General features: G+C 33.8%; 1 protein-coding gene across 2 annotated transcripts in view; it reads right to left on the bottom strand.

The window, feature by feature from the left end:
- Positions 1-4401: 4401 nt before the first annotated feature.
- LOC108559695 (nucleolar protein 4-like) overlaps positions 4402-24848 on the bottom strand; it is an 89201-nt gene continuing 68754 nt past the window's right edge. Inside the window, exons 4-12 of one of the 2 annotated variants that reach the window (XM_017917042.1) lie at positions 9392-9446; positions 8702-8776; positions 8404-8549; positions 7963-8106; positions 6909-7115; positions 6533-6679; positions 6136-6314; positions 4940-5142; positions 4402-4874 (exon numbers count right to left, since the gene is read on the bottom strand). In XM_017917042.1, the coding sequence (XP_017772531.1) occupies positions 4711-4874; positions 4940-5142; positions 6136-6314; positions 6533-6679; positions 6909-7115; positions 7963-8106; positions 8404-8549; positions 8702-8776; positions 9392-9446 (1320 nt within the window). In that variant the 3' untranslated portion in view covers positions 4402-4710. The remainder of the gene's footprint in view (positions 4875-4939; positions 5143-6135; positions 6315-6532; positions 6680-6908; positions 7116-7962; positions 8107-8403; positions 8550-8701; positions 8777-9391; positions 9447-24848) is intronic. The other variant, XM_017917043.1, reaches the window with a different exon arrangement.

Genomic DNA, 24848 nt, shown 5'->3' on the forward strand with positions numbered 1-24848 from the left:
TTGCATTTCTGGATATCAGGAATTGTACAAAAAAAGTAGCAAAGCCATCGCAAAGTTTAATCAACATGCGAAGTTGAGACTAATTTTACTTGTGAAGAATCATTATCTTCAGGACATAGATCTGATATGCTGACTATCTCTTCTAGTGATGAAAGTGATTTCGAACCAGTTCGCAAATTATGCCGAACACTCTCATATAGCGACGATAATTCTAAAGAAAAAAATGTGAAGAAAGATTAACTTTCATAAAAATTTTCTGTATTTTTTTTTGTAAAATTTTTCCGTATAAATTAAGAAGGAATATGTTATATTTTTATGAAATTTAATAAACTTGTCTATGATTGTTAACGTTTTTATAAAATTATTAATAAACATTTCAGAAAGAATATAGTAGAACTAATTATTTTTCTGAAATTTAATAAAGCCTTTTTTATGTGATTTTCGGTATATTGTAAATCATTGATTTATTTTTATGCGGTTTTAAAAAATTATGGAACGTATCCTTTATTTTTATACGTGTGTCTAGTCCTTTTTTGTGCGATTTATTTTTATGCGTTTTCTTGTGGAACGTATCTACCGCATAAAAAGAGAACCAAATGTACTGAATCAACATTTCAAAAAATATACTTCATCTATGTGATCATGAAGCGATTGTCGTAACTAGGTCTATTGCTATCTTAGTATATAAATCATAATTATAATTCATTGATGAAATGTTAAAACGCATAGAAATGTTTATTGTGTATCATTCGAGAATTGATTGCTTATGTAAACATATATCTATATTTTTGTTTCTTATTGAAATATTCAAATATATGCGTGTTTTGTGATTGCAATCGCAATTAAAAAAGTTAGGAGAAAAGTGAAAAACAGAAGGTTGGCAATTATAGCGGGTAAAAATAGTGGAAATTGCATGTTGCAGTGCCATAATAAAAGTCAATAAGCACTGGTAGGAATAAGAAAAAGTGGTAAAGTCGTAAAATTGTTGAAAGGATCTAAAGACGAGACGAAGAAGCTTGAGGAGGAGAATGAGGATGAGGCTGAATCGATGGGGTTTCCAATGCGATTTTTATGCCTGTCTCGGGCAATGGTGTTTTTCGCATAGGAGGCAGCATTAAAGATAATTGGTTTCTGTGCGTAAATCATTCTAAATATCATAAAACACCCGGCCCGTTCCATTGCTGTACAGGCCGGAGTACAACACTTCTTGCTCGACAACCAACCGACTCCACTCGTTTCACAATGCTCCAAGAAGAACATCTCTTCTACTCTGGATGAACCAATGCTAAATGGATAAACATCCTCGGTCACGTTTAGAAAACTTGCTAAACGCAGCAGGATGCAACAGGAACTTCTTTTTTTATCCATTTTATACGAATTCTTTTATTTTTACTATTGGTCATTAATATACATATTATATTTTGCTCTCACTCTCCAAGAAACATAAAATGTAAACTTCAATGTCTCAATCAAATGAAATTGTTTTACCTTTAACTTACAAAAAAATATTTATAAATTATAATTTGTGAAAATTTTATAATTTTATATTTATTCATAAATCATTGAATTCAAGTAAATAAGCAAATGCAAGTTTACAAATTTAAATTCATTTAGAATTAATAATTTATTAGATTTAAACTAAATTGGATAATAACTTTATTTACTAACTAATTGAAATTGTTCTTTTATAAAAAAAATAATTTTATTGTCTCTTCTTTATTGTATTTATATATTTTTTCCTCACTGCTCTCAGTTAAACATCATGTATATATTTTATATTTTCTGGCTAAATGAGCGACAAGCTCACATATACGCCACCCCTTAACAATTACCATTCTCTGTATTGCATATTTACACAAATAAAAGTCTTTTAAATCGTAAAAATCGTAAAAAAAATCTTAGTTTGTTAATGGATTTACTGCATATTTATTCTTACATTGCATAATCTATATAACAAATTTCATGATTATGTAATGTAATTGCCTAATGTCTACAATGTGTATTATTGGTTGCCTACAATAAAACTAAATATTCAATATATACTATATGTAAGCATTTTTGATTTTAACCCTTTCCAGTCCAGTGATTCCAAATGGAATCAATAATTTTTAAATACAATTTTGACTTTCGACGATTAAAACTGTTGGATGCAACTAATGTAAATTTAAGCTAGATGTATTTTTAACCAGTGGCAATCGCAAGCCCGACAACCGAAATCCCGATGTTCGAAATCTCGACGTTCAAAAAACAGATAAAAAGTTTTTTATGATTGAAGAAGTGCTTTTATAAAGATTTGAATAAAATTATTTTTTAAGAAAAAAAAAATGGGCTGGAAAGGGTTAACATGATGTATACATCATACTTTATTCAGAATATATGATAAAACATACTAAAATGATTAATGTATTACTCGAATTCGGAGTTAACTCGTTCTAAAAGTTTCAATGTAAGTCGAAAAATGTAAAAAAATTATAAAGTATAGCATTTTTTGATCGCTTTATACTCATATAGGATAGTTAGAATCCCTTAGAATTCTCACAGAAATTTCCTCTACCCTTTTCTTAAAATTCTTATAGAAATCCCATAGAAACTTCTTGAAATCCCTTAGAAATCTAAAAAATATTGTGTTAACGAATATTTGTACTTTTAGTCATAAATAATTTTGTTTACAATTGCAAGAATGTTAATTTGAGTGTTGAACTTTCCCCGCATACATGAAATGTACAAAGTATGTGAAACAGTGTAAATCGAAGGCGCGTAATTCGAGGACTTACTGTATTATAATATAATATAATGCTTCAGTTTAAATTATTACCAAAAAAATGAAAACAAAACGAAATAATATAAAAAATAAGGATGATTACGTTGTTTCTTGTTTATTCATACACAAATATCTGGCAGTGATCAGATAAAAATACATGTTTTTGTTCTTGTTTTAATTATTAATTAATATATACATTGAGAAATACATTGGAATGTTTGGAATATACAGATGACAGATACATTTATATATTTTTTTATTCTTTATATATATATAGAGATTTATATTTATTTATATTTAAATATATAGAAAAAAAAACATACAAAACATGTTTCATTTTCTCTCTCTCTCTCGTTCTAAGTGTATTTAAAAAAAAAAGAAGAAAATCCGTTCACAAATTGCTCGAACGATCTTCAAAATAATATAATTCCTGATGATCTTATCCTGTTAATTATTTATTTATATATATATAAATATCTACACACTTATCAACAATCACAGAAATATCATATAGATTTGTTTTTTTTTTCATTTTATTAATTTAGTTTATCCATTAAGTCGAGAAAGAAAAGTCCTCGATCGAGTTTTAATAAACAAAAATAAATGTTGAAATAATAATAAATAACTGAAACACAGAATGTTTCTTCAGAAAAATCCATTTATTTTTCATTTACAAAGATTATTTCATATATATATTTACTTTTCAATTATTTTTGTTTAATGCCAATATATATTTTTTTCCCCATCATATAATAATTTCTCGTATTTGTATTTTTAGACACAATCGGCGATAATATTCATTCTCTTTTTTTTATCATCTCATATATATATATTTTGTTTTTTATATAATTATAGAATTAAAAATATTTACAATTTCTTCTTTGGTACACACCACAAATATTCCATCGACTACAAGAGAAACAAACAAAAAAAAAGAAAATAATAAAAATAAATTCAACAATCAATCAATCAATCAATCACGGTTTCCGCGTCATTCTCTTAAAATAGACATCAACATTTAGATTTATCAAATATAATATAAACATTATTTTTTCCTTTTTGTTGCCCCTGTAATAAGTATAGTTCAATATTTATTTTTCATAAAAAAATCTTCCTAATGTTACGTCTAATAAATAAATATAGTTTCGCGTATTTTTGTTTCATTCTTTGTTTGTTTTTTTTTTTTCTAGGAAACTTTCTTTCTCTTTTTTTTTGTACATTTAATCAAAAATACCTCGATTTCATTCGTTCCTTCTTCACCACTCAAGCTCTTATATTTCGACTACGTAAAACTACGTTTCTCGCATGTTGCTACACTGCGCGACACTTGAAAAGTACTTGATAATCACATGTACTGTACTTGCAAGTAATTTGTGAGAAGCCAATTGTAAAGTTACTTATTAACTATCGCGCAGTGAGCAGATTAATTAGAATCTTTTTGCTTTATAAAGAAAACCCTGCTATAAATACTAGATTACATATTTTTATATAGTTTTTTTTTGTTATATTTATATTGAAATTAAAAAAGGAAATTAAAAAAAACTGTTTATATATAATTTTTTTTCATTTATAAGTATATATATGTATAGAAAAGTATTTTGCACACCTTAATTATTACTAATTTAACTTAGTATGTGCATATTATGTTCAGTGCTTAACTCATCTTTTAAATAGTACAAAATTAAAGAATTAAATATAAATATATATATATAAAAGAAAACGTTAATTACTATTATAATCATTAATTACTAGTTGCTATGACGTTGAAAATAAAAAAAACGACGACGAATCGGAGAGGGGGGACCGTAAGAAACTTAAGAACAAATTATGGTATGGCAAATCTGACTACAAGCTCGTGTTTGTTTTGTTTTTAAACATTAACCTTCTTGATGCACTCTCTACCAAACAGTGCAACGATTCTGTTTTCTTTCTTTTTATGCACTTTTTTTTTATTGCTGCTGCAGAAGAAGCTGCTCCAGTTCATCGGCGGATCTCAGTAGAAACGCTGCGGATTCGCGGTATCCGGTGATCAGTTGCCGGACTGCTGCCATCTCGCCCGTGCTCAGTTTGTGATTCAACAGAGGTTTCTGCTTCATGCTCAGATCTGCTGGACCTGCGAATCGTGTATTCGTTTAGATTCTCGTTACCTTCTTTGTGATCACTTTTTGATCGATTTACCATTTGTGAGAAGACCGCTGCCGCTGCTTCCGCTGACGGTGGCTGTGGCGAAGGGACTCTGACCTGGGAACAGGGGATAGGGTCCGGCCCTTTGGAAAGCCTGAGAGAAGTTCGGTCTGTACATCGCTGTCGGCGCTGATCCTGCCGTGCTCGAAGAGATCCCGATCCCGTTCATAGGTGTCGTACCCATTGCACTTGATACACTGCAATAAGAATACCAATGTAAAATCATCAGAAGATCACGTAATAAATTAGAAATAATAGTAAATTTACACTGTTCCCGACAAAATTAAATGGGATACACTATCATTTCTGCTAATTTAAAAATATCAGTAATAATGTAAACATTTTAAAATATATTTGTAAGATATTCAATTTAAAGAGATATTATTACATCTAGGAAATCTATACATTTAAGGGTAAGAAGTATAAAATTAACAAAAAAAAGTATATACAGTGGAACCTCGCTAAACGAGTTTAATCCTTTCCAAAATTTCCAGATTTTTACTAGCATAGTGAAACATATTCACATAAAATGTGTACACAAGTTTTAAAAATCATCACTCGTTATGCGAAACGTCGCTCATTAAGTGAGTCATTTTTCTTACAATTAATTTAGAGGTGCTCGTTAAGCGAGGTTCCACTGTATATGAAAATGTGAGAAATGATATAATTAATGGAATTATTTAATGTGTTTTGAATAATATGAAGACCAATTCAAATTATGAATATTTAAATAAGTGAAATTTTTTAAAAAAATAATGTTTTCAGACGATAACACGAACTGATACATTTATAAGACAACAAAAATCAACTATAATACGTATGTTTCGAAAAATATAGTAGTCAAATGCAGTACTCGACGGTGGATACTTCTTTGCTTTTTATGTTTGTTATTTACTTATATTTATTTTTATCACGTAATAACACATTAATTTACAATTTACCATTTAAAATGCAAAAATTTTGAACAAAATTTTATTTACATTATTCCGTCAAATATATACGTATTTCTTACGACTACTAACAAATTTCGTCTAATACATTATGGAACAATATATTTAAATGTTATATTTGTTTATGTTAATTAATTGAATCTAATTACTAATTGAATGTTAAATATATATGTGTAATGTTATTGATTATTGCAAAGGTAATATAATTTGTTGTCATGGAAACATTGATGGTGGATGTACCTTAATGTGCTGGGTTTCATGTCCGGCGTGAGGGAAAGGCTTTTGCTGATAGAATTGGGCGTTGTCGAGGGTGTAGTGGACGAGGGGAAGACACTCGACACGACATCGCTTTCCAATTTGACAGGTGTACTTCCTGTGAAGTCCATGCCCCTGCTTATCGTTGCCGTCGTATCTGTGGGCTGTGGGCAGACAAAGAACATTTATGAAAATACAACATCCACGAAATCAAGCAGTTTCGTACAATCCAAACGAATTAGTAGTGTGTGCATCTCTACTGTTCTCTCAACAACAACTACAAGTGCTATCGATTCACACCAAATCCAATCGAGTCAACTATTATCGATTGCATTGATGAATAATTTAATTGTTAGACTGAGATATTAATGTTGACACTTACTGCAGTACCGGGCAGTAAAGGCATCGGTTGACTCACTGGTTCGAGCCCCAGTCGCATCCGCTTCGCATTGTGACTCTCGTTCTCACATGCTGTGGCCAAAATTTGTTCGGCTTGGACAGATGTTAAATGCGCCGGAGTAGGTCTTGTCTACAAACGCAAATACAAACAAAATAAATACTCGTCCGAAACATGTGACTATTTCGCATTGACGGTGGTGCGGTCCGTTTGAAGTGCAATATGTGTACTGACGAACAACATTTTCCACTTATATTCGATATTTAGTAAGCAATTTAAAGACGGAATGTATAGTTCAATTAAATGCATCACGCAGAAGACGCGAGCCATTGATTTTACGAAACCATGCTCTTAGACTTACGGCATCCCAAGGTGAATTCGGATCTCGTGCCCTCTTATTCCTCCTGCAGGACTTCAGATACGTCCTGATCCTTTTCCGTGCGCGTTCTGCAAATTCCGGGAATTGCCTCGTGCACGAGTCGATGATAGCCTGAATTTTCTCCTTTGGCTGCTTACTGATCGGCACCATACGATCCAGATTTTCATCGACGAATAGTCTGACAAACATCTGCAATTACAAAATCATTACATATATTTCTGGTGTTGCAACTAGAATTTCATCCAATTACATTATGAAAGGAAACAAATCGATCTCTTTGTTTCAATATTTTGTTTTGTTATATCAGCAAAGTGATCATTAAACGCCAACTTGATCCGCCTATTCAGAATGGTTTTACCCTGAAGCTTTTCATTCACACCCATGTACACATATCATTCCCGCTAATTACAAAATTAGATAATGTAAAATAACTACTATTAAATAACAGTACAATAATTGGACGTAGAAAAATATACAATAAATTTATATAATCACTCATTGATAAATTCCACAATATATATGTTTTAGGACCAAAATACTGCGGCCAGATACATGGCCATGGCATTTTTTTTATGTATGTGATTCATTTTTTCATATCCATTAGTAATACAATAACGTATGGACTCATATCAATATGTGAAATATATAAAATTTAGCAGATATTCGCGGTTCAGGTATTTGATTGGCATCAAAAAGTATAAATAATTTAATATAACCACTGCTTTTTAATTAAACTTTGTCATTGTCTGAATTTTCAATAGTGTATGTAGTGTGTGAGTGTTTGTAGAATGAAATGGTTTTTAAGTATGCATTAATTAAATTGTAGTTGAAATGAATTAGGTGGATTAGGGCCGAGCTGTGATTTCGTAACGAAATGATAATAGATATGTATCTATGATAATGCGACTGCGGCGGGCATGATTTAATGACAGAGCCAAGAGAGGGCGTATCGCGGCTGCAGGAAACGTAGAGAAAGAAGAAGAATAAGTAAAAGGAGAAAAATGCACTACACTCATGGAAGGGAGTGTATACTTACGTTGAAGGCTTTCAACCTTTCTGGGTCGTGTGAGTGTATGTCAATTTTGTCGTCGCTCTCGTCGTCATCGTCGTCCTCATCTTCCTTGTTACCGCTGGAACTCGTTTCGTCGTGAGCTGAGCCCGTTTCGGCATTCACCGGACTCTGAATTCAGAAGAACAAGGAAGAAAAAGAAACGGGATTATTTATTGAATTTATATGAAGAAAAAAAAAAGAATATAAAGAAAATAGACGGAAACCAAACCAGGCCAAAAGGAGCGAGTAAAAGAATTCCTTGAGCCAGGTGCAACCAGGAAGCGAATTCACAAGAATGTCACTTCCAAAGGCCACACACAATTAAATAAAGTGCGTTCGCGTTACGTTTGTACGCGACGTGGCAAGGTCACCGGTCACGTTTCTCGCTCCAATTGGATGACTCGATTTCAAATTCGGCGCACTCACAGATTGGTCCCTGGGCACCGGAGGCGTTGCCTTCCCTTTGGCCAATCCCAGGGCTGAATGATACTGAGCCCACAGTCCCGCCATCTCTTCGCTGCTCGCCAAGTTCGATAACTCGGGCGCATCTGCAGTTCCATTTCTGTTTCCAGCTGAAACATCCAAGCAAAAGGCAGGACGAATGCGTCCACGTTATTAGATTTGGTCATCCTTCATCGGCAACAGCTATTATTGCTGTTCGTTTCGTGTTGAGAATGTTGCAAAGAAATTTTGAATACTCTCCACATTTGCTGTCTCAAATTACCTTGTGTCTGATTGTGGTAGTTCCACGCCAAGAGCATCAACTTGAATTTGTCGGATTCTTTCATAATCCCGGACCCTGCACAGCCAATCAATTTATACACGAGTTAGAAGCGGGGTTGGCAAAATTAATTATTTTTAAACTTATAGAAAAATAACATGCTCAATCGATCAGTTTAAAATATTAACAACAAGAAAAAAAAAACAAACATAAAAGAAATGCAGAAATGTTAAAATAAGAAATTGATGACAAAACCAAGCAAACTTGATCAGTGACGAATTTTCGCAAGAGACATCTCAAGTGATTAATCCGCCATTGAACTTGATACCAAACTTTGATTAATGAAAGTGGTTAGATTCAACTAAATTAATTTAAAACTAAACAGGATAAAATTTAATATTTCATTTGTTTAAGCACACCTTAACAAAAAAATTAAAGTAAATAGGTGATATAGTGATCCGGTCTGGGATAATTCTACCAACCCTGCCACTATTAAACAACACCAACAACACAAAAAGTATTCAACAGTTCACTTAATTTTCTTAATATTTTTGATTAACTTTAACGATCTGTGCAAAATAGTAAATAATATATTGTTCGTTTCGGGGATTTTGGGCGAGTGTTCAAAAATAAAAATAAGAATGGTAGAGAAGCAGTCATGTAATTAAATGATGTTATGAGGTCAGTACTGACCTGAGAATTGATCTTCCTCATTGGGCTCTGAAGATTCCGGCATGGAGAGGTTATCCTGCAAAACAAAAGAAGAAGAAAAATGTTAAACTATGAAAGGTCTGTAACCTTGATTGATTCATGTTTGGTGTGCGCCTTTTCATGCATAATCTTTTACGGTCGTGAGCTCTAATAGCGAGTCGCTTTCGTCGCCGTGCGTTTTGTTTATATGTGTATGCAAGTTGTTCATTGAGGAATTGGAATTGAATGCAATTCAGTCTAGGTCATTTCACTAATGCAACAACTGCTTCGAATACCCGTCGACATCTACGTACGTGTACAACATACACAGAAGATAACACGCCGTCTATTTACTTGCATATTTATTTATTTATTTAGACGCAAAGTTAAATAATTCCATTTGAAATTATAATCCCAGACGTACAACAGCCAACTCGGAAAATAGACATACACACTTAAACACATACACATACGAGTCCCTAACCTATATTTATTTTAATTACTACCACTTTCAGCCTCTACTCCGACACACGCTAAACTATCTGCTTCGTCAAGCGTAAACCTTGCGAAAAAGAAACATAAACGCACCGAAAGAAATAATCATTTTGCAAAAAAAAAATATAGTGAGGTTAGTGGTCTAAGAACTATTATTTCAAAACAAAATACAGTTTTAAGAAAATTTGGTGGATGCGCCAGGACGCATAAAATATCTTCGCAATATAAATACAGAATAATATAACACATTTTTATGACTCATATGATGTAACAACATTGTTTCTCAACTTGACACTGTCACCTTGTTTCAAATGTGACAGCTGTCATTTCGCGACCCATTCAAATTTCAAGCAATTCAATTGGTTGATATATAGAATTTTAAGCCCCTCCTACTAGTAGGACGCACGTTACGAAGAAGATATAGATTATTAAAATCAGCGGTCGGGGAACTGGGGGTAAATTACCCCAATTGGGGTAAAAATTACTACTTTCCAGATCTTGATGTACAGACTTTGAATTGGGTTGTAGATCCTTTTAAATGTGAAATTACTAAGATACCAGAAGAACCTCCAGGTTTGGCAGAGGCAATTCTTGAACTTCGATCCAATACTGAAGCACGCATTCAATTTGAGACCAAAGCAAATCTGTCGTCTTTTTGGTTGTCAAAGGCTGCAAAGGAAAATTGCACATGAGGAGGCGGTAAAAAAAATTGCTGCCATTTGCAACAACCTACCTTTGTTAACAAGGCTTTTCCACTCTAATGAACATAAAAACGAAAAACAGAAATCGATTAAATGCCGATAACGACTGTATTCAAATTGCTCTTACATCAAAATTTTGAAGTAATTATATCAAACATGAAGCAACATCATTTTTCCAAAACCTGAAGGGGGAAAGTTTTCAATTAAATTTTGTTTGTTCCAATTTAAGAATTTTATTTTGTTTGTCTATTACATACTTACTATTTTCATGTAACTTTTTTTAATAAATATGTAAATGTAAATTAATTCAATAAATTTACGATAAATTACGATAAATTTACGATATTTAATATTTTGGGGTAATGGTTAAAAAGATCAATTGTAGTTTAAGTTCTACTGATTTATACTGAATCCAGAAAAATCTATTCATGATACAAACATACAAAGTATACAATTTCAAGCGTTTTTGTGACAAATGCTTTTTTTTATTTCACGGCACACTTGAACCTATAGCTAAAATCCGAAATCTATTTCCAATACGTGTTTATATTTATATAAATATTATTAAAATGTAACTGAATTTAAATTAATTGAAATAAATATTTCCGTTTTTAAGACGGAATAAACGTACAAATCTGAAGTTATTCTGCTTTTCATGGGAAATTGTGGATAGAGAAGAAAAATGATGAAGAGAAACAAAAAAAAAAGATGATGATCAACAATTAATGCGTGTGCCGTTCGTGGGAATGAATCGGTTCTTTCACTCGCGCACGCTCTTTTGTGTGTACGCGATTAGCTGAAGTGGGTATTGATGCGAAGTAGTAAATAGTGTTCGGTGTTAATGGTCTTGGCTTTTAAGCCGTGTGAAATTGAGTAAAACAAAAGTATTTCCGAGTGCGCTGATTGAGTCGGAAAGAGAGATAGATTCAATTAGTACGAGGATTGGTATATATATATATATATTTATATATGTACAAAGCAGCGTTGAGCTCGTTTCGTTTTGGAAGCATCATCATTAATGGATTTCCAATTCATTCGGAATTGAGCTGGGCGAGTTCCAGGGAAACTGAAACCAACTTGAAAAGTTTTAGTGCTTTTTAAATGGCCAATTCGAGCATTACGCACATATAATTTCGCACTGATTATCCAATTAAGTCAGTCGCCACTTAAAGTGTGCCCATCATTATTTACTTAAGAATAATATATCAATTTAAAAGATTTCTCAATTATCACGCAGGCTTTAATATTTCCAAATAACACCATAATATTAAAATATGGTTAACTTAAAGTATGTTAGATGGCGTTTCTACTTTAAATATAATTACATTTAATTCCAATACCCTTCCGAGGTCTCTCCAAGAACCTGAGTACTGAACCGCTGGGACTCCGGTTCGTTTGATTTAATAGTTATTTTTTAGTTGCGTTAGAATAAGTTCTTTATTTTGATTATTTGTGATGAAGAAGGAAGTTTTGGTTTATTGGGAGAAGCTGGTTATTTTGGTTTTTGTGTTTTGAATACAGACAGTGGCTGGCTTATTGGCGCGTAATGCGGAAGCCAAATGAAGAAGGGGGAAGGAAGAAGAAGAAGAAGATTTATTTCCAACTTTTCTTATATTGATTTTTCAAAAATACAAATGAAATTTATTAAATGAAATAATGTTCATTTTTTAGTGTCAATTGATTTTACTTTCTCAGGGGTCAGACTCAAGGCTGAAAGTGCATGAACTCGTTTATAATTAAGTAAAATAACGAATGCACATAATATAGAACAGAGGTGTCCAAACTACGGCCCGCGGGCCAAACCCGGCCCGTCAAGCGATTTTATCCGGCCCGCCAAGTATTTTGAAAAATTTCGTAAAATATAAATGTAGCGTCGCACGTCGGCATTAGATCTCGCGCAGATGAAGAGCGCATTCTTTAATTCACATATTTACAATGCTTGGCCCCCGCTAATGAATTTAAATACCAAACTGGCCCTCGCAGCAAAAAGTTTGGACGCCTCTGATATAGAAAATCAAATGATCATATCGCTACAGGCTTTAAAACATACTGAATACAGTTTTATTCCATCGAAAACAACTAATTCGTCCAAGCTTATAATATTATTTACCGTTCCATTTGTATGTTATAATCAAGTAGCCTGAATAACAAAAGCATTCTCTACATTTTGCATATAATTTTCATAAAAACTGAATAACTACTCGATTACAGTAAGAAACTCCATTCCGACACAATGAACTACAAATTTGTATGTAAAGCATAAAGTTGTTTCTTTGAAAGTAACAATTTCCTTAAATAGTTATTATCAATTAATATGTTACGAATATTTATTTACTTAACTAACAAAACAACGTACATTTTCTCGTAAAGGTTAGTTGAATCATAGAGGGAGCCATCTGTTAGTATAAGTAAGAAAAAACAAGTGCACCTGACAAAAGTTTACTTCTATCTAATTGTCTGTAATTATCTCATCGCCATTAAGACATAATCGACACAGTAATTGGCATGCGTCTTATCGGGGGGAAAATTGCGTGCGTGGACATTAAATTGGCATGGGATGCACGGTAAACGCAAATTCATTATTTAACAGCGGAATAGTGGTTTCTTGAAATGCGAATTTCCTCGGGAAGGAAATGCTTGCATAAATTCCAATGGCATTGACAATCGATCGGCCTTTTCCCCAGTTTTAATTGCGAGACACGAATCGAATCTATGGATTGTTGGAATTGGACATTCTTGACGGTGCCGAGATTATTGGCCTTGAGGATGGAAATTTGAGAGAACGCGAAAACTTTTGTACCTTGAAAACACTGCATTAGGAAGTTGAAAGATACAAAGGATATTTCTTTGATTTTGATTTACTCAATAAGTAATGATGACTTAATGAATCACTTGGAATTTTTAACAAATTGTGACTATGAGATTCCTAACGAATTTCTATGAAATTTATGGATTTTCCAATGATGAGAATTTTAAATTTACTGTAAAATAATTAAGAAACTGAAAAACCGAAATCCAGATTTCAAAATTTATATTAAATAACTGCAAGGATTTTTTAAAGCAAAACAAAATTAAGAAATTTTAAACTTTAAACAAAAAAAATCTGTTTTCAAGCATAGGCAACTACCGTGCTTATTAATAATTTTATTCTTTTTAGTGGACGTACGTGCGTGTATGTTTGTATATTATTGGATTTCGGTTTAATATTTCAGTGGTATGCAGATATATCATGATTCAAGTCAAGCAGGCGGAGCATTGTAAAATGATACATGTGTGTACACACACATGCATACACATACACTCACACACACACACTTCCATTTTGTTGAGATTGCGAATTTCACCATCCCAGGGTCAACGTACAGCGTGGTTTAAAAGAGTCGCACGACACGTCGCCGTTTGCCAGCCACATATATACATACATACAACTCATGCGAGTATAGAGGTATGTGTGTAAGTGAGTATGGCGAGTAGTTTCAAGTTGGCCGCTGGCTCAAATTACAACCTAAGGCTCGGAATGATTTAACCATCCGATGAAATTATACACTTTTAGGCACCGATAAATGCAAATAAATAACAGCGCTCGCTCCATCCTACTTCCATTTCTCCACCGCATCTTAAAAACCAAGAGTATCAATCATCGCACATCATAATCCCGTCGACTTCCAAAATCGCCGCCTTTTATTATTCCATTACTATTTTCACGCATCCCATTTGTTTTTTCTTTCTTTTGTTTGTTTTATTTTTTTATTGTGCAACGCATTCATGCATTCCTGGTTATTCGTTTCATTGACGATATCTGTTTAACGGACGGATTTATTCATTCACCATCCATCCAATTCCTCCAATTCCCACACGCAATTCAAATGAATACGCAGCTTTTATATTTGCACGAAAATCCAACGACCGTAATTTAATTACTATACGAACTGTGTTCATCGCATTTACATATGAATTCATAACTTCCTTTATTTTTTTGTTAAATTCCAAATTAGTAAACAATGATGATTCAAGCTACGCACGTTATTCACAACAATATTCCTCTTGATTATTTTTCACTGAATGTTCATCTTGTTATTAACTATTTTTTTTTGTCAAAACAATTCTAGTAGTAAACAGATTGGAATGCATTTGTAAACGATTTCGACCTCTCATATCCTGTGAGTTTTGCGTTTCCTGTCGTTGGTACAACTAAACATATAATATCAATTCCATGTCTGTTTTGATTCGCAAATATTTTACGTTCCTTATCGAAACTGACTCACGTAAAACCGAATAGTTAATCATTTCTTTTATATTTGGATTAGTAACATTTATATGAACTTGTGAAAAAGGAATATTGACTTTGAGTGGAAAATAAAAAGTAATTTCTTTGGATGGATAAATCAGAAGCACTTTAATCAATATTAATTGTAGTTGACAACTGCGTGTATCCCTTTTCGTTCGGCTGTGAGTATTGGATATTTAACATTGGTTCTCGGATGTGCATGTTGTTCAATTCATAGGGTAGGCAAATGCGGTGTGGGTTGTGCTAGGGGAGAAGCGTTGAATTATTGGAAATGGGGTTGTTGAATGTAAGGGGTCATTGCAACATAATTAATGCACTGAACAGGGATGCAGAGTCCACATCGGGTAAACTTGATGCGTACAACGGTTATTGGAACTACTTTTTGGTGTTTAAATTGAGACACATCGGTAACTTGGTTAAACCTTATTCAGCTTATGAAAGTTAAGGAACATATTATCTTGACTTTGGGGCAACGTCGATTAAATTCAATCCATTGTTATTCCCCTGAACGCTAACCTTTCATTTAACAACAAAAAATGATTCATTTAACAATAAACTCAATTTAATTGAAAAAACCAAACTGTAACGTCCTTTGAAGTGTATATCATTTACAAAATAAGAATTGAATGTAATTAAGGTTTGTCAAAAACTGAATAAAAAAAACATGCCTTTTTATACAAGAAAATGCACTTCAAGATTAATTATTATATTTCGTGTTAAGGAAAATAGTTGTACCGTGACCGAAGTCGCAGTGATGCAATTCCATGCGCACCTTGACCTAATCACATTCGCAAACACGACCCAACCCGTCTCTTTCTCTCTTTACCTAAAAATCTCCTCGCCAATAAAATTCATTGTGATAAGAAACAAGTGATCTGCCTATTCACAATTCCCGACAGCGAGAAAATAGATTAAGTCGTAATTAAAATAATAGTGGTACGAGTGTTGGCTGTCGTTTCAACCTTGGCTATACTTGCAGAAGATGCGTGCTGTGCGCTTTTTCGCTCGCGCTCATTCTTCTTCGTCTAACTATGGTGGATTCGGTTAAGTGCAGTCCATATTAGGCGCTGCAGCGGTGTCCCAACGAAATGGAAGGAGGTGAACCTTCGAGAGGAACGAAGATGGAGATGGCCAGAGAGAAAATAGAGACCAATCAGCAAAACGGAACGCGCAATTCGAGTAGCGGCGATAGCGAAGAAGAAGAAAAAAAGGAAAGAGCGGCGTAACGAAAACGGCGTGCAAAAAAATAAAGGTCGTCGGTACGTAACGCGACTCGCAATATGCTTCAATTTCAGACGGCAGCAGACTGCATTTGCTCATAACTTTACTATTCCAACATTCGTTGATTGGAAATCAACGGGAATAAATGATGCAACCTTCTGGATCAGTTTACGATAATGCTTTGGATCGGGTGAAATAAAAAATAGTTATGGTAGGCTTTTCTTCTTCGTTTTTTTTTTGTTTGTTGCTCCTGGCTGCTCGCTTGCCTGATCTCCAACTTCATTCCTCTTCTTGCTGTTCTTTTACCACATCTACTTCTCCTCGTTGTGTGTTTCGAGTGAATGTGTGTGTTGTGTGTATGTGAGAGAGAATGTATTTGCAGCAGGAGACTTCAGACTTCGCCTGGCATCTGGTTATACTGGTTTTCGCGACTGATAAAATTTTGTACATGCATTTTGGTTTTATCGGCTTCATTTGACAGTTATACCGGGTTATTATACTTTGAACGGACATCTGTTTCCTTTTTGCGCCGATACGAGAGATAATAAATAAACGCCCCAAGTCCTTAGCGCGAACGTGCGTGCGTGTGTGTGTATGTACGAGCGAGATGTCGAATTCATGCTCGCATGCAGGCTAAGAGGAGCTTCGACTTCAGACCGAGAAAGTAAATCACAAACGCTCATTCAATATTTCTGGAATACCGCGCACAATAGACCCGTTGTTGTCGCATTCTTGTCGTTTCGGCCTCTCTCTTCTTTTTTCCCAACTCCCCACAAACTCTCGAATCGTCTCGGCCTAAGTTCTTTCCTCCTGCTGGATGCAAATGCCAGCTGTATCGAGTGCAGGCAGACCTTCATTATTTCAACTCAACAGGTGCTCCACGGTATTTTAATAATAATGATGTTTCTTGATGATCATCACCATCATAATCATCATCATCGTCGTGATGAGTATAATTGCAGTTGTAGGAAACGGGCGAATCGCCTGGAAATGAAGGAAGGAAGCACGAATACGAAACAACAGCAGCAACAACAAAAATTCGCTTGTGTATAATTGATTTTTGCGCTGTGCCATAGCTTTTTCGTTCATTACTTTCCTCCCCTATTGCACGAAGAGGGACGCAGGTCGAAAAGGAAATTACACTGCTAGGCCGTGCATCTCGCAAATTACCTAAGAGCCTTTCCCAATTACCGTTGAAACAGTTCACAATTATCATATATATCCAATATCAATTATAGTGTAGTGCATTGGATTTAGCAATATTTTTCTATTTCAATAATAATTCCGAATTGATATACGTTCAACAGATATGTTGAAATGATATATTTGAAGTCAAAGTTAATAATTTTGAAAATGTTACGATAAGGACATAGTTCAATAATAAGGATCTACATGCAAATGATAAAGAAATTAAAATATGAAATTTTTTAAATAATGAGTGTCTTTGTAGTTTTTATTTATGATATTCTTCTGTCACCAACACTCGGTTCGCGTGAGTCTCTTTGTGTGTGTTTGGTGTGCATCTCCTGGCTGAAAGTAGGTTGCGTACTTTCCTGGACAAAGTATAACAAGTTGTAATGCATATGTGTGGATGAGAGCATCGCCCGTGGCGGCTGCTGCTTTTAAGTTAAAACCTCCGACCCCGGTGTCTACTAGCATCCCTTTTGGAATGCATTTCACCCCACGGTGCTTACCGCCACCACCACCACCAACAACATACACAGAAGAAGAAGCCTTTACTGCTTCAGCTGCAGCGACCGACCTGCATAAAGGCCGCATTTTTATTACAGACAACGTTATATGTCTTCCCGTCTAGCTTTGATAATAACAAGTAATGTTGCTGTTGCGTGCTTTTCTTCTCTTCACAGTTGTTGTTGTTGATATTGCTGCTGCTTCAACCCCACATCAAATTATTCAGTGAGATTAATTGTGATGGTTAATCAATGGAGTGAAGTTGCATATGTGTGTGCATGGGATGGGGTGGATTGCGCGCGTTTGTAAACCTCCATCCAGGGTATCGCTTTAAAGGGGGACATAGATGAGACCCCCATGCACACCCCAACCAGAGGGGATTATGACTCTCCCCCCGCACCGTACGTTGGGGGCATGCTGAGGGATGTGCGTGCACCTGCTTCGTGCCACCCCGATCGATACCATGAACTGGCCTCTCTCTCGCACGCACATACACACACAACATTTGATGATATATGTGCGTGCGTGTGCACTAGTTCACCCCTAAACTATACCAATGGTCACTAGATATGTTCCCAACAATCAGCACAAACCTAGGCCACCCTCCAGGCTGGCCCAAATACCTTCAAAATTTCTCCCATCCTCCAACCCTCCCCCCGACTCAATCACAATTATTCAATCTACATACATAATCAATAACGCATATACATACACACTCACGCAGATACGCATGTACACGCCATAATGAAAATCATTGTACAATTTCCATTATCATGTAGGTATAGTCAGGTTATTTCTGGCACTTGCATTCCAAAACTCTTGTTCATTTTGCTTTTAAGCACAAACAATCACTTAAACTCGTACAATTGACCGTGGAAAGTACAAATTCCAATTATTAAAAAAAAATATATTTTTAACACATTCTCACAATACTAAATCATACTTATTTATTAACTAAACTAGTTAATAATCACGATATAAATATGAATCTATTTTCTTGATTTCAGTTAATCCATGTGTTCCCTAAATTCATCAGCGCCAAATGTACAAATACATACCATATTCTAATTAAGGCGCATCCAAGGTTTTCGAATAAGTCACTAAACAAAGTAGCGTTGTGGAAGTCATTTGAAAGTGGACGACAAACAATCAAAGCAGTAACACCAAAACAAATGCAAATGCGAACGTATGCAATTCCGAGTTGTGAAATTATTCCCATAAAATAAATAAAAATAGATGAACTAGCATTAAAATAAAATAAAAATACAAAAAAAAAACTAATGGCTCATTGCATGTTTGGATGTTTTCGCGCGACTGCAGTAATTTGCGATCGAATTATGTATGCAAAAAAAAAAAAGAGTTTTGCGAATTGCGTGAATGGCACACTAAGCGAAGGTAAACTGTTCTTGATTTTCCATCGAAAACAACCGTCATCATCATCAACATCGTTGTGGCAGATTTGCATCATCCAAATTCAGTGAATCAATAAAAAAAACAAAGTCGTATTTAATGTATTTAAATTAAGATCATGATCAAGGTCGGAATTGTTAATTAAAAAAAAAACTGAAATCACAATAATTAATTAATAGAGCAATTGTAATTCGGAATTAAAAGTTGTTTTTATTTTTTAATGTTTGCGGAGACGTTGTTTGTAAGCGCATGCAAATCAATTCAAATTTTCGCGCGAAGAATGCGGGAATGAATCAACAACACATCATATACCGGTAGCGACGGCAACAACAACAAATGGCAGACCCGACTATTTTTAACCGTGGACTAATTACAATTCCTTTTTCCGTCCGACAAATGCGTTTGTCTTTCGCTTCGTTCACCTTCCATTCCTAATTGATTTGCTTATTGCTGTTTCTTTTCTTTTTTTTTTCGTTCATACTCTTTGTTTTCTTTTTTTCGTTTTCGATTTGTTTCGCCTCAGATGGCATTTACATATTCCGCGTTCTAACAGTTTCTAGGTGTGTTTGGAAAGTATGCGCTTCGAATTGTCGCACGTCGCAAATTTCCCGAAACGAGAAAGACTTTTGCCACATTTTCTTAATTACCGATGATGCATCTGTCGCATCTGACCAAACGCGACGTTGTTGAGAAAGTATCGTAAAAAGCGGAGCGGAGAAGCGCTGAAGGCTTCATTTGAATAACTGATGACTTATATTAGCATGAAATCGTAGCACAGCAGATTTTTTTCTAAACAATTATCACGTATATTTTAATTATGTAATTACGTTACAGAATTACTGCGATTATCACAGATCGAATTCTTTAATACGAGCGGAATTTCACGATTCGTTTATGCCATTGACATCAATTAATTTTTGCACACTTTAAATTATTAGAGCTCGCATGTTGAACTTATGTAAGAACAGATCGCAATTATTGTGTACACGTATGAAATCCATAAGAGTCGTTCAAACCTGTTTTTGACGTTCAATGTTATTTTCCAATGGGATTGTTAACCTTTAAATAACGAGTTTACTATGGGAATGTAGGTTATGTACCAGAAGTATTTAATTATTTACACTTGTCGTGATTTCATTACTATATCGCAAAATCGATATCACGCTTTACTTTCGATCAACTTAATTAATATTAAACGTATCTAAGGTCTAGGTTTACTTCAATCATCACACTTTTTCACAAATTATAATAATTCAATCTTATTACTTTTTTTTCTAATTTCTTTACAAATCAATTAATAAATTTAGACTAATTATACAATCTATGTACAGTAAGAATTAAAGTAAATCTGTATTCAATTTAGGCTTTAGATCCACGTAAAAGTTAATTTCGTGCATGTGTGTTACGATGAAAATTAGCCTTAATTATTTCCTACGACCTCGCTAATTAAGTGCGTTTAATTCCAAATAATTAGCATACAATCACAGCGCAATGAATTATTACAATATTCTTCTCATTCCATTGAAACTGATAATTAACTAATAAAATTATCAGTTTTAATTCGGAATAAATGAATACGTGCGTAAATGAATTCTCCTCTCAACGTTCCAACTTATTATTATTATTATTACCACATTGTGGAACTGCAACCGTGCCGTAATTAGAAGAGAATTGATTAAAAATTAACTGGATGTTTTCATCGGTAACGTGCCATTAATATTTATTAATTTTAACTTAATTGACTCGAAATCGGAACGAACGCAATACGAATGACTTGATCTTTTACAAACTCATTTTTTTATTCCAATAAAAGTAATAATCATTTAATAGAATTAAGTTTTTTTTAAATACAAATAAACTACTTATTTATGTAGAAAATAATTACCTTAGTCTTCAAAAATGTAATATTCTGGTTCATTTATGTAGATTTGCTCCAATTATTAGCAGTTAAATAAAAATATTATAGTAATAAAGATATTTTAACTGTGTTTTATTGACGATCCAAAATAATTTGAATATTCATATTTATAAATGAATGAATGCAAATGTGTGTTCAATAATTGCAAGTTGTTTTCTTTATGTTTCCACATTGTTGGCTTCCTTTTACTTCAAATTTTCAAGTCGCAATTGCCTCACTTACATTATTTTGAATGTCAATATCTAATTTGCACGTTTACCGCACTCGACTTATTTTCGATGCGGAATTATTTTCGTACGCAAAGTCGCTGGCAGCAACTGAAAGAAAAATATTCAACGACAATGGAAAACCAGGCGAACCATGAACTTTACATCAATTAATATCAACTCCTATTCGGAAAAACTTCGGCATTGCGTCGGCCTTAAATGCCAGCAGATTCCAATGTGGAAACGCGACAAGTTATACCAATTATCTAAGATCTTTATTTATTCACGCAACGCGCCTATAAATTTACTCCAATTTAGAAATAGTACACATACTCAATTCAATATATAATTACTATAAAACTTATCATAACGACAGTTCTTCTATATAAATTTGAAATTTGACACACGCACCCCGTGTTGTACTGCGTTTTAGTGCCTTAAATATCAGTAGAAGATTTATTGATTTGATAAAACAATTGTACTTATATAAGTTATAATTATTATTAATAACAAAATATAAAGGTCATTAACTTTATCGAACGAACGTAAATATTATTAAAGAAAACTGAGTTCGAACGTTCATGCCGCAGAATCGACGCCACTTACGAAACGTTGGACGTTGACCATGTGGAATTGATTAAAACTGTGTTATTTATTTATATTTTTTCCAGGATTGCAGAGTCGTGAAACAATCATCATTTATAATTCTATTAATAGCAGAAAAAAAACAACAACTCAACATTAATAACTAATCGTAGTTATGTTAAAATTCTAATTGATCTTTTCTTTTCACTTTAATTTTATATATATTTTATATACATGCGATATATTACAACTAATTGTTAGAGGGTATCACAAGTTTTAATGGACAAGGTTAAAAAAAATAATAAACAAACTTGAAATGTATTGCATATTTTTTTTTCTTCATTCTTTCGTCTTTTCACTGCACGCCCATTGAATTGGGATGAGTCGGTAGGTGCAAGAAGTGAAGCTATCTCCAGTACAAGGTCACGTCTTGGTTATTACTATACACGGCAACCGACGAGGAGAGAGATTGAGTGGTGTAGGCGAGGGGGCATAGAGCGAAATAATAATGAAGCAGGAAAGAAAGATGAAATAAGAAACGCGGTTCTGCTGCAGCGAGAAAGAGATAGATAGAGACGGCGAACTGAGTAGAAGCAAGGAAAAAATAAACTGCATCGCATTGTATTCAGCGGAAATTGTGCATGTATATAGAATATAACATATACATGAGGTTACCTTTGGCAACAGACCTTCATCCAAAATATCGTATAGAAAATAGTAAAACGCTGTGTAATAACTGCAAACATCTATGCGATAATATAACAAGTGACACGAATTGGAAAATATGTTGTGTGTTTTAAATTTCTAGAGACTCGCAACAAGTGTATAAGCTTAAATGATTCAGTTTAAGAAATCAATGTTTAATGTGAATGTAACGTCAGTGTTCAAATTAAGTGAATATTAATTGACTAGTTTCGTTGCACAACACGCTTTGCAGCAACGTGACATAATGATAGTAAATATTTCGGTAGCACAGGAAAGTTTTAATAAGCAATTCTAAAAAGCCTAAAAAAAATCTCAAAGATATTTTCCTTCTTCAAATTTCCTGTACAGCAAATTTAATTGTATGGTTTGATTCTGTAATACACAAACATAAATTAAATATATATCTGCTAATCCAAATTTAATATATAGTTTACTTTAAATCTAATCATAACGTATTGAATAGAATAGTCAAACTATTTTCTCTTAAAGTGTAAACATAAAGTTGACAACAAAGATGAACGTTTTTCTTTTATGAATTGCGTAAAAACGTTCGATTTGCTGTAGATACTTGTCAATAAAAGATAGGCTACAGAGACGGCTATAATTATAGTTAAAATGAATCATCCGATCCTTGGTTTAATTTATTAACCTGTTTTCTCCTTTCGCTGTTTGTACACATTTCGCACACTGTGACCGATAAACGTATTAACAGATAACGTTGATAACGGAATAAAAATGCATTTGTTCCATTTCCGTTGACATATTTCGTTACAGAAATAAAATAATTTATTACAACATATTATGATATTAATTATATCTATACCAATATGATGACAGCTGTCATCTTACGTCAAAAAAAATAGAACTGCAAAGGTTGACAAACACTGTTGCAGATTCAATTTCATAACAATTAAAAATAAATCAACAGTCTAAATGAAATAAATACTTTGTAAACGTTTGTATACTAGAGGTTAAATATAATCAGGAAACACTGAAATTATATTAACCTTGTTGTACATTTCTACCCTAATTCATCGAGTTAAGTTAAATTACTAAGTTTACAAGTTTGAGGATAAAACGTAATAAATTAATTTAAATATACACAGTGATTCATTTGGGAGACAACATTTTGAAACAGTCAATTTTGGAAAACTTTCACACGAAAAAAAATTCAATCCAATTAGTTTTGTTACGTAACGTAAGATTCTGAGATAAAGATTTAATATTTCATTTTACATATACGGAGTGATTCTTTAAGAAGATATGTGATTAATAGTTCAGTTTGTTAAATAATTATTTTGTAGGAGAAAAGATTTTTGTAATTGTTATTTTAAGAAGTATAAAATAAGTTTAGGAAAGTTCAAAAAAGAAGTGTTTTATTTGATTTATGTGAAATTTAATGATGTATGACATATTTGGTAGATGATGGTATTTCTTCGGATGGTGGGGTGAACTTGCGACTGCTTACCTTGTGATGTTGGATGATGGCCGTGGCTTTGCGTTTCGCAGACATAATGGTAGGATTCGCAGGTGAAAACTTGTAATCGCAAGAGCAAAGGGATGCGTTATCTATCAATGGGCTGTTTGTGTCGTCTGGCAACAGAGAAACAGGAAAAGAAACAACTGAACTCCGGAAACGCAACCGGTAAACGGCGGGAAGGCTCGAGAGGCACGTGCGTTTCAAATTTAGGTTGGTAATAATGCGACGGCGGCGGCGGCGGTTCCGTGACCAACTCTAACTGTATCTATCGTTGCGATAGGTCAGGCCGTTCACGTCACTGTATGCAGTGTGGTCGAACAACAATCGAAATTGATATGTATATACGAGCCAGTATAAACAGATCTCAGATTTGAATCGCACTCGGATCGCGCACAATTTTGTCGCCTAGATATGAACACCACGGAGAGCTGAGCAAATAAGTAAGTAATCTTTTTAAAGGATTCTTTATCTGCTTCTCGGAGCGCGATTTATTTTTAAATTTGTTTTATCTCCGGAATTCGCGGCAAGCAGCAGCAGCAGCACATAAGGAACAGGAATGCACCACACCAAAGTCGCACACTTGGGGAAAGTCGCTCTGAACTTGTCTTAAGTTTCGTGCTTTCGCGTTGCTCTTCTGACTCTGGCAGCAAGTCAGGTTACCGTCTGACACATGATCACTTAATGAAATTTACTAGTATATTATTATATGTAATAAATGTGTAGAGGGTTGATGTGTGAGTATGTGGTGTATTTGGATCT

This window comes from Nicrophorus vespilloides, unplaced genomic scaffold (assembly GCF_001412225.1).
Source record: "Nicrophorus vespilloides isolate i.1.1-1 unplaced genomic scaffold, Nicve_v1.0, whole genome shotgun sequence".
NCBI classification, from domain to species: domain Eukaryota; kingdom Metazoa; phylum Arthropoda; class Insecta; order Coleoptera; family Silphidae; genus Nicrophorus; species Nicrophorus vespilloides.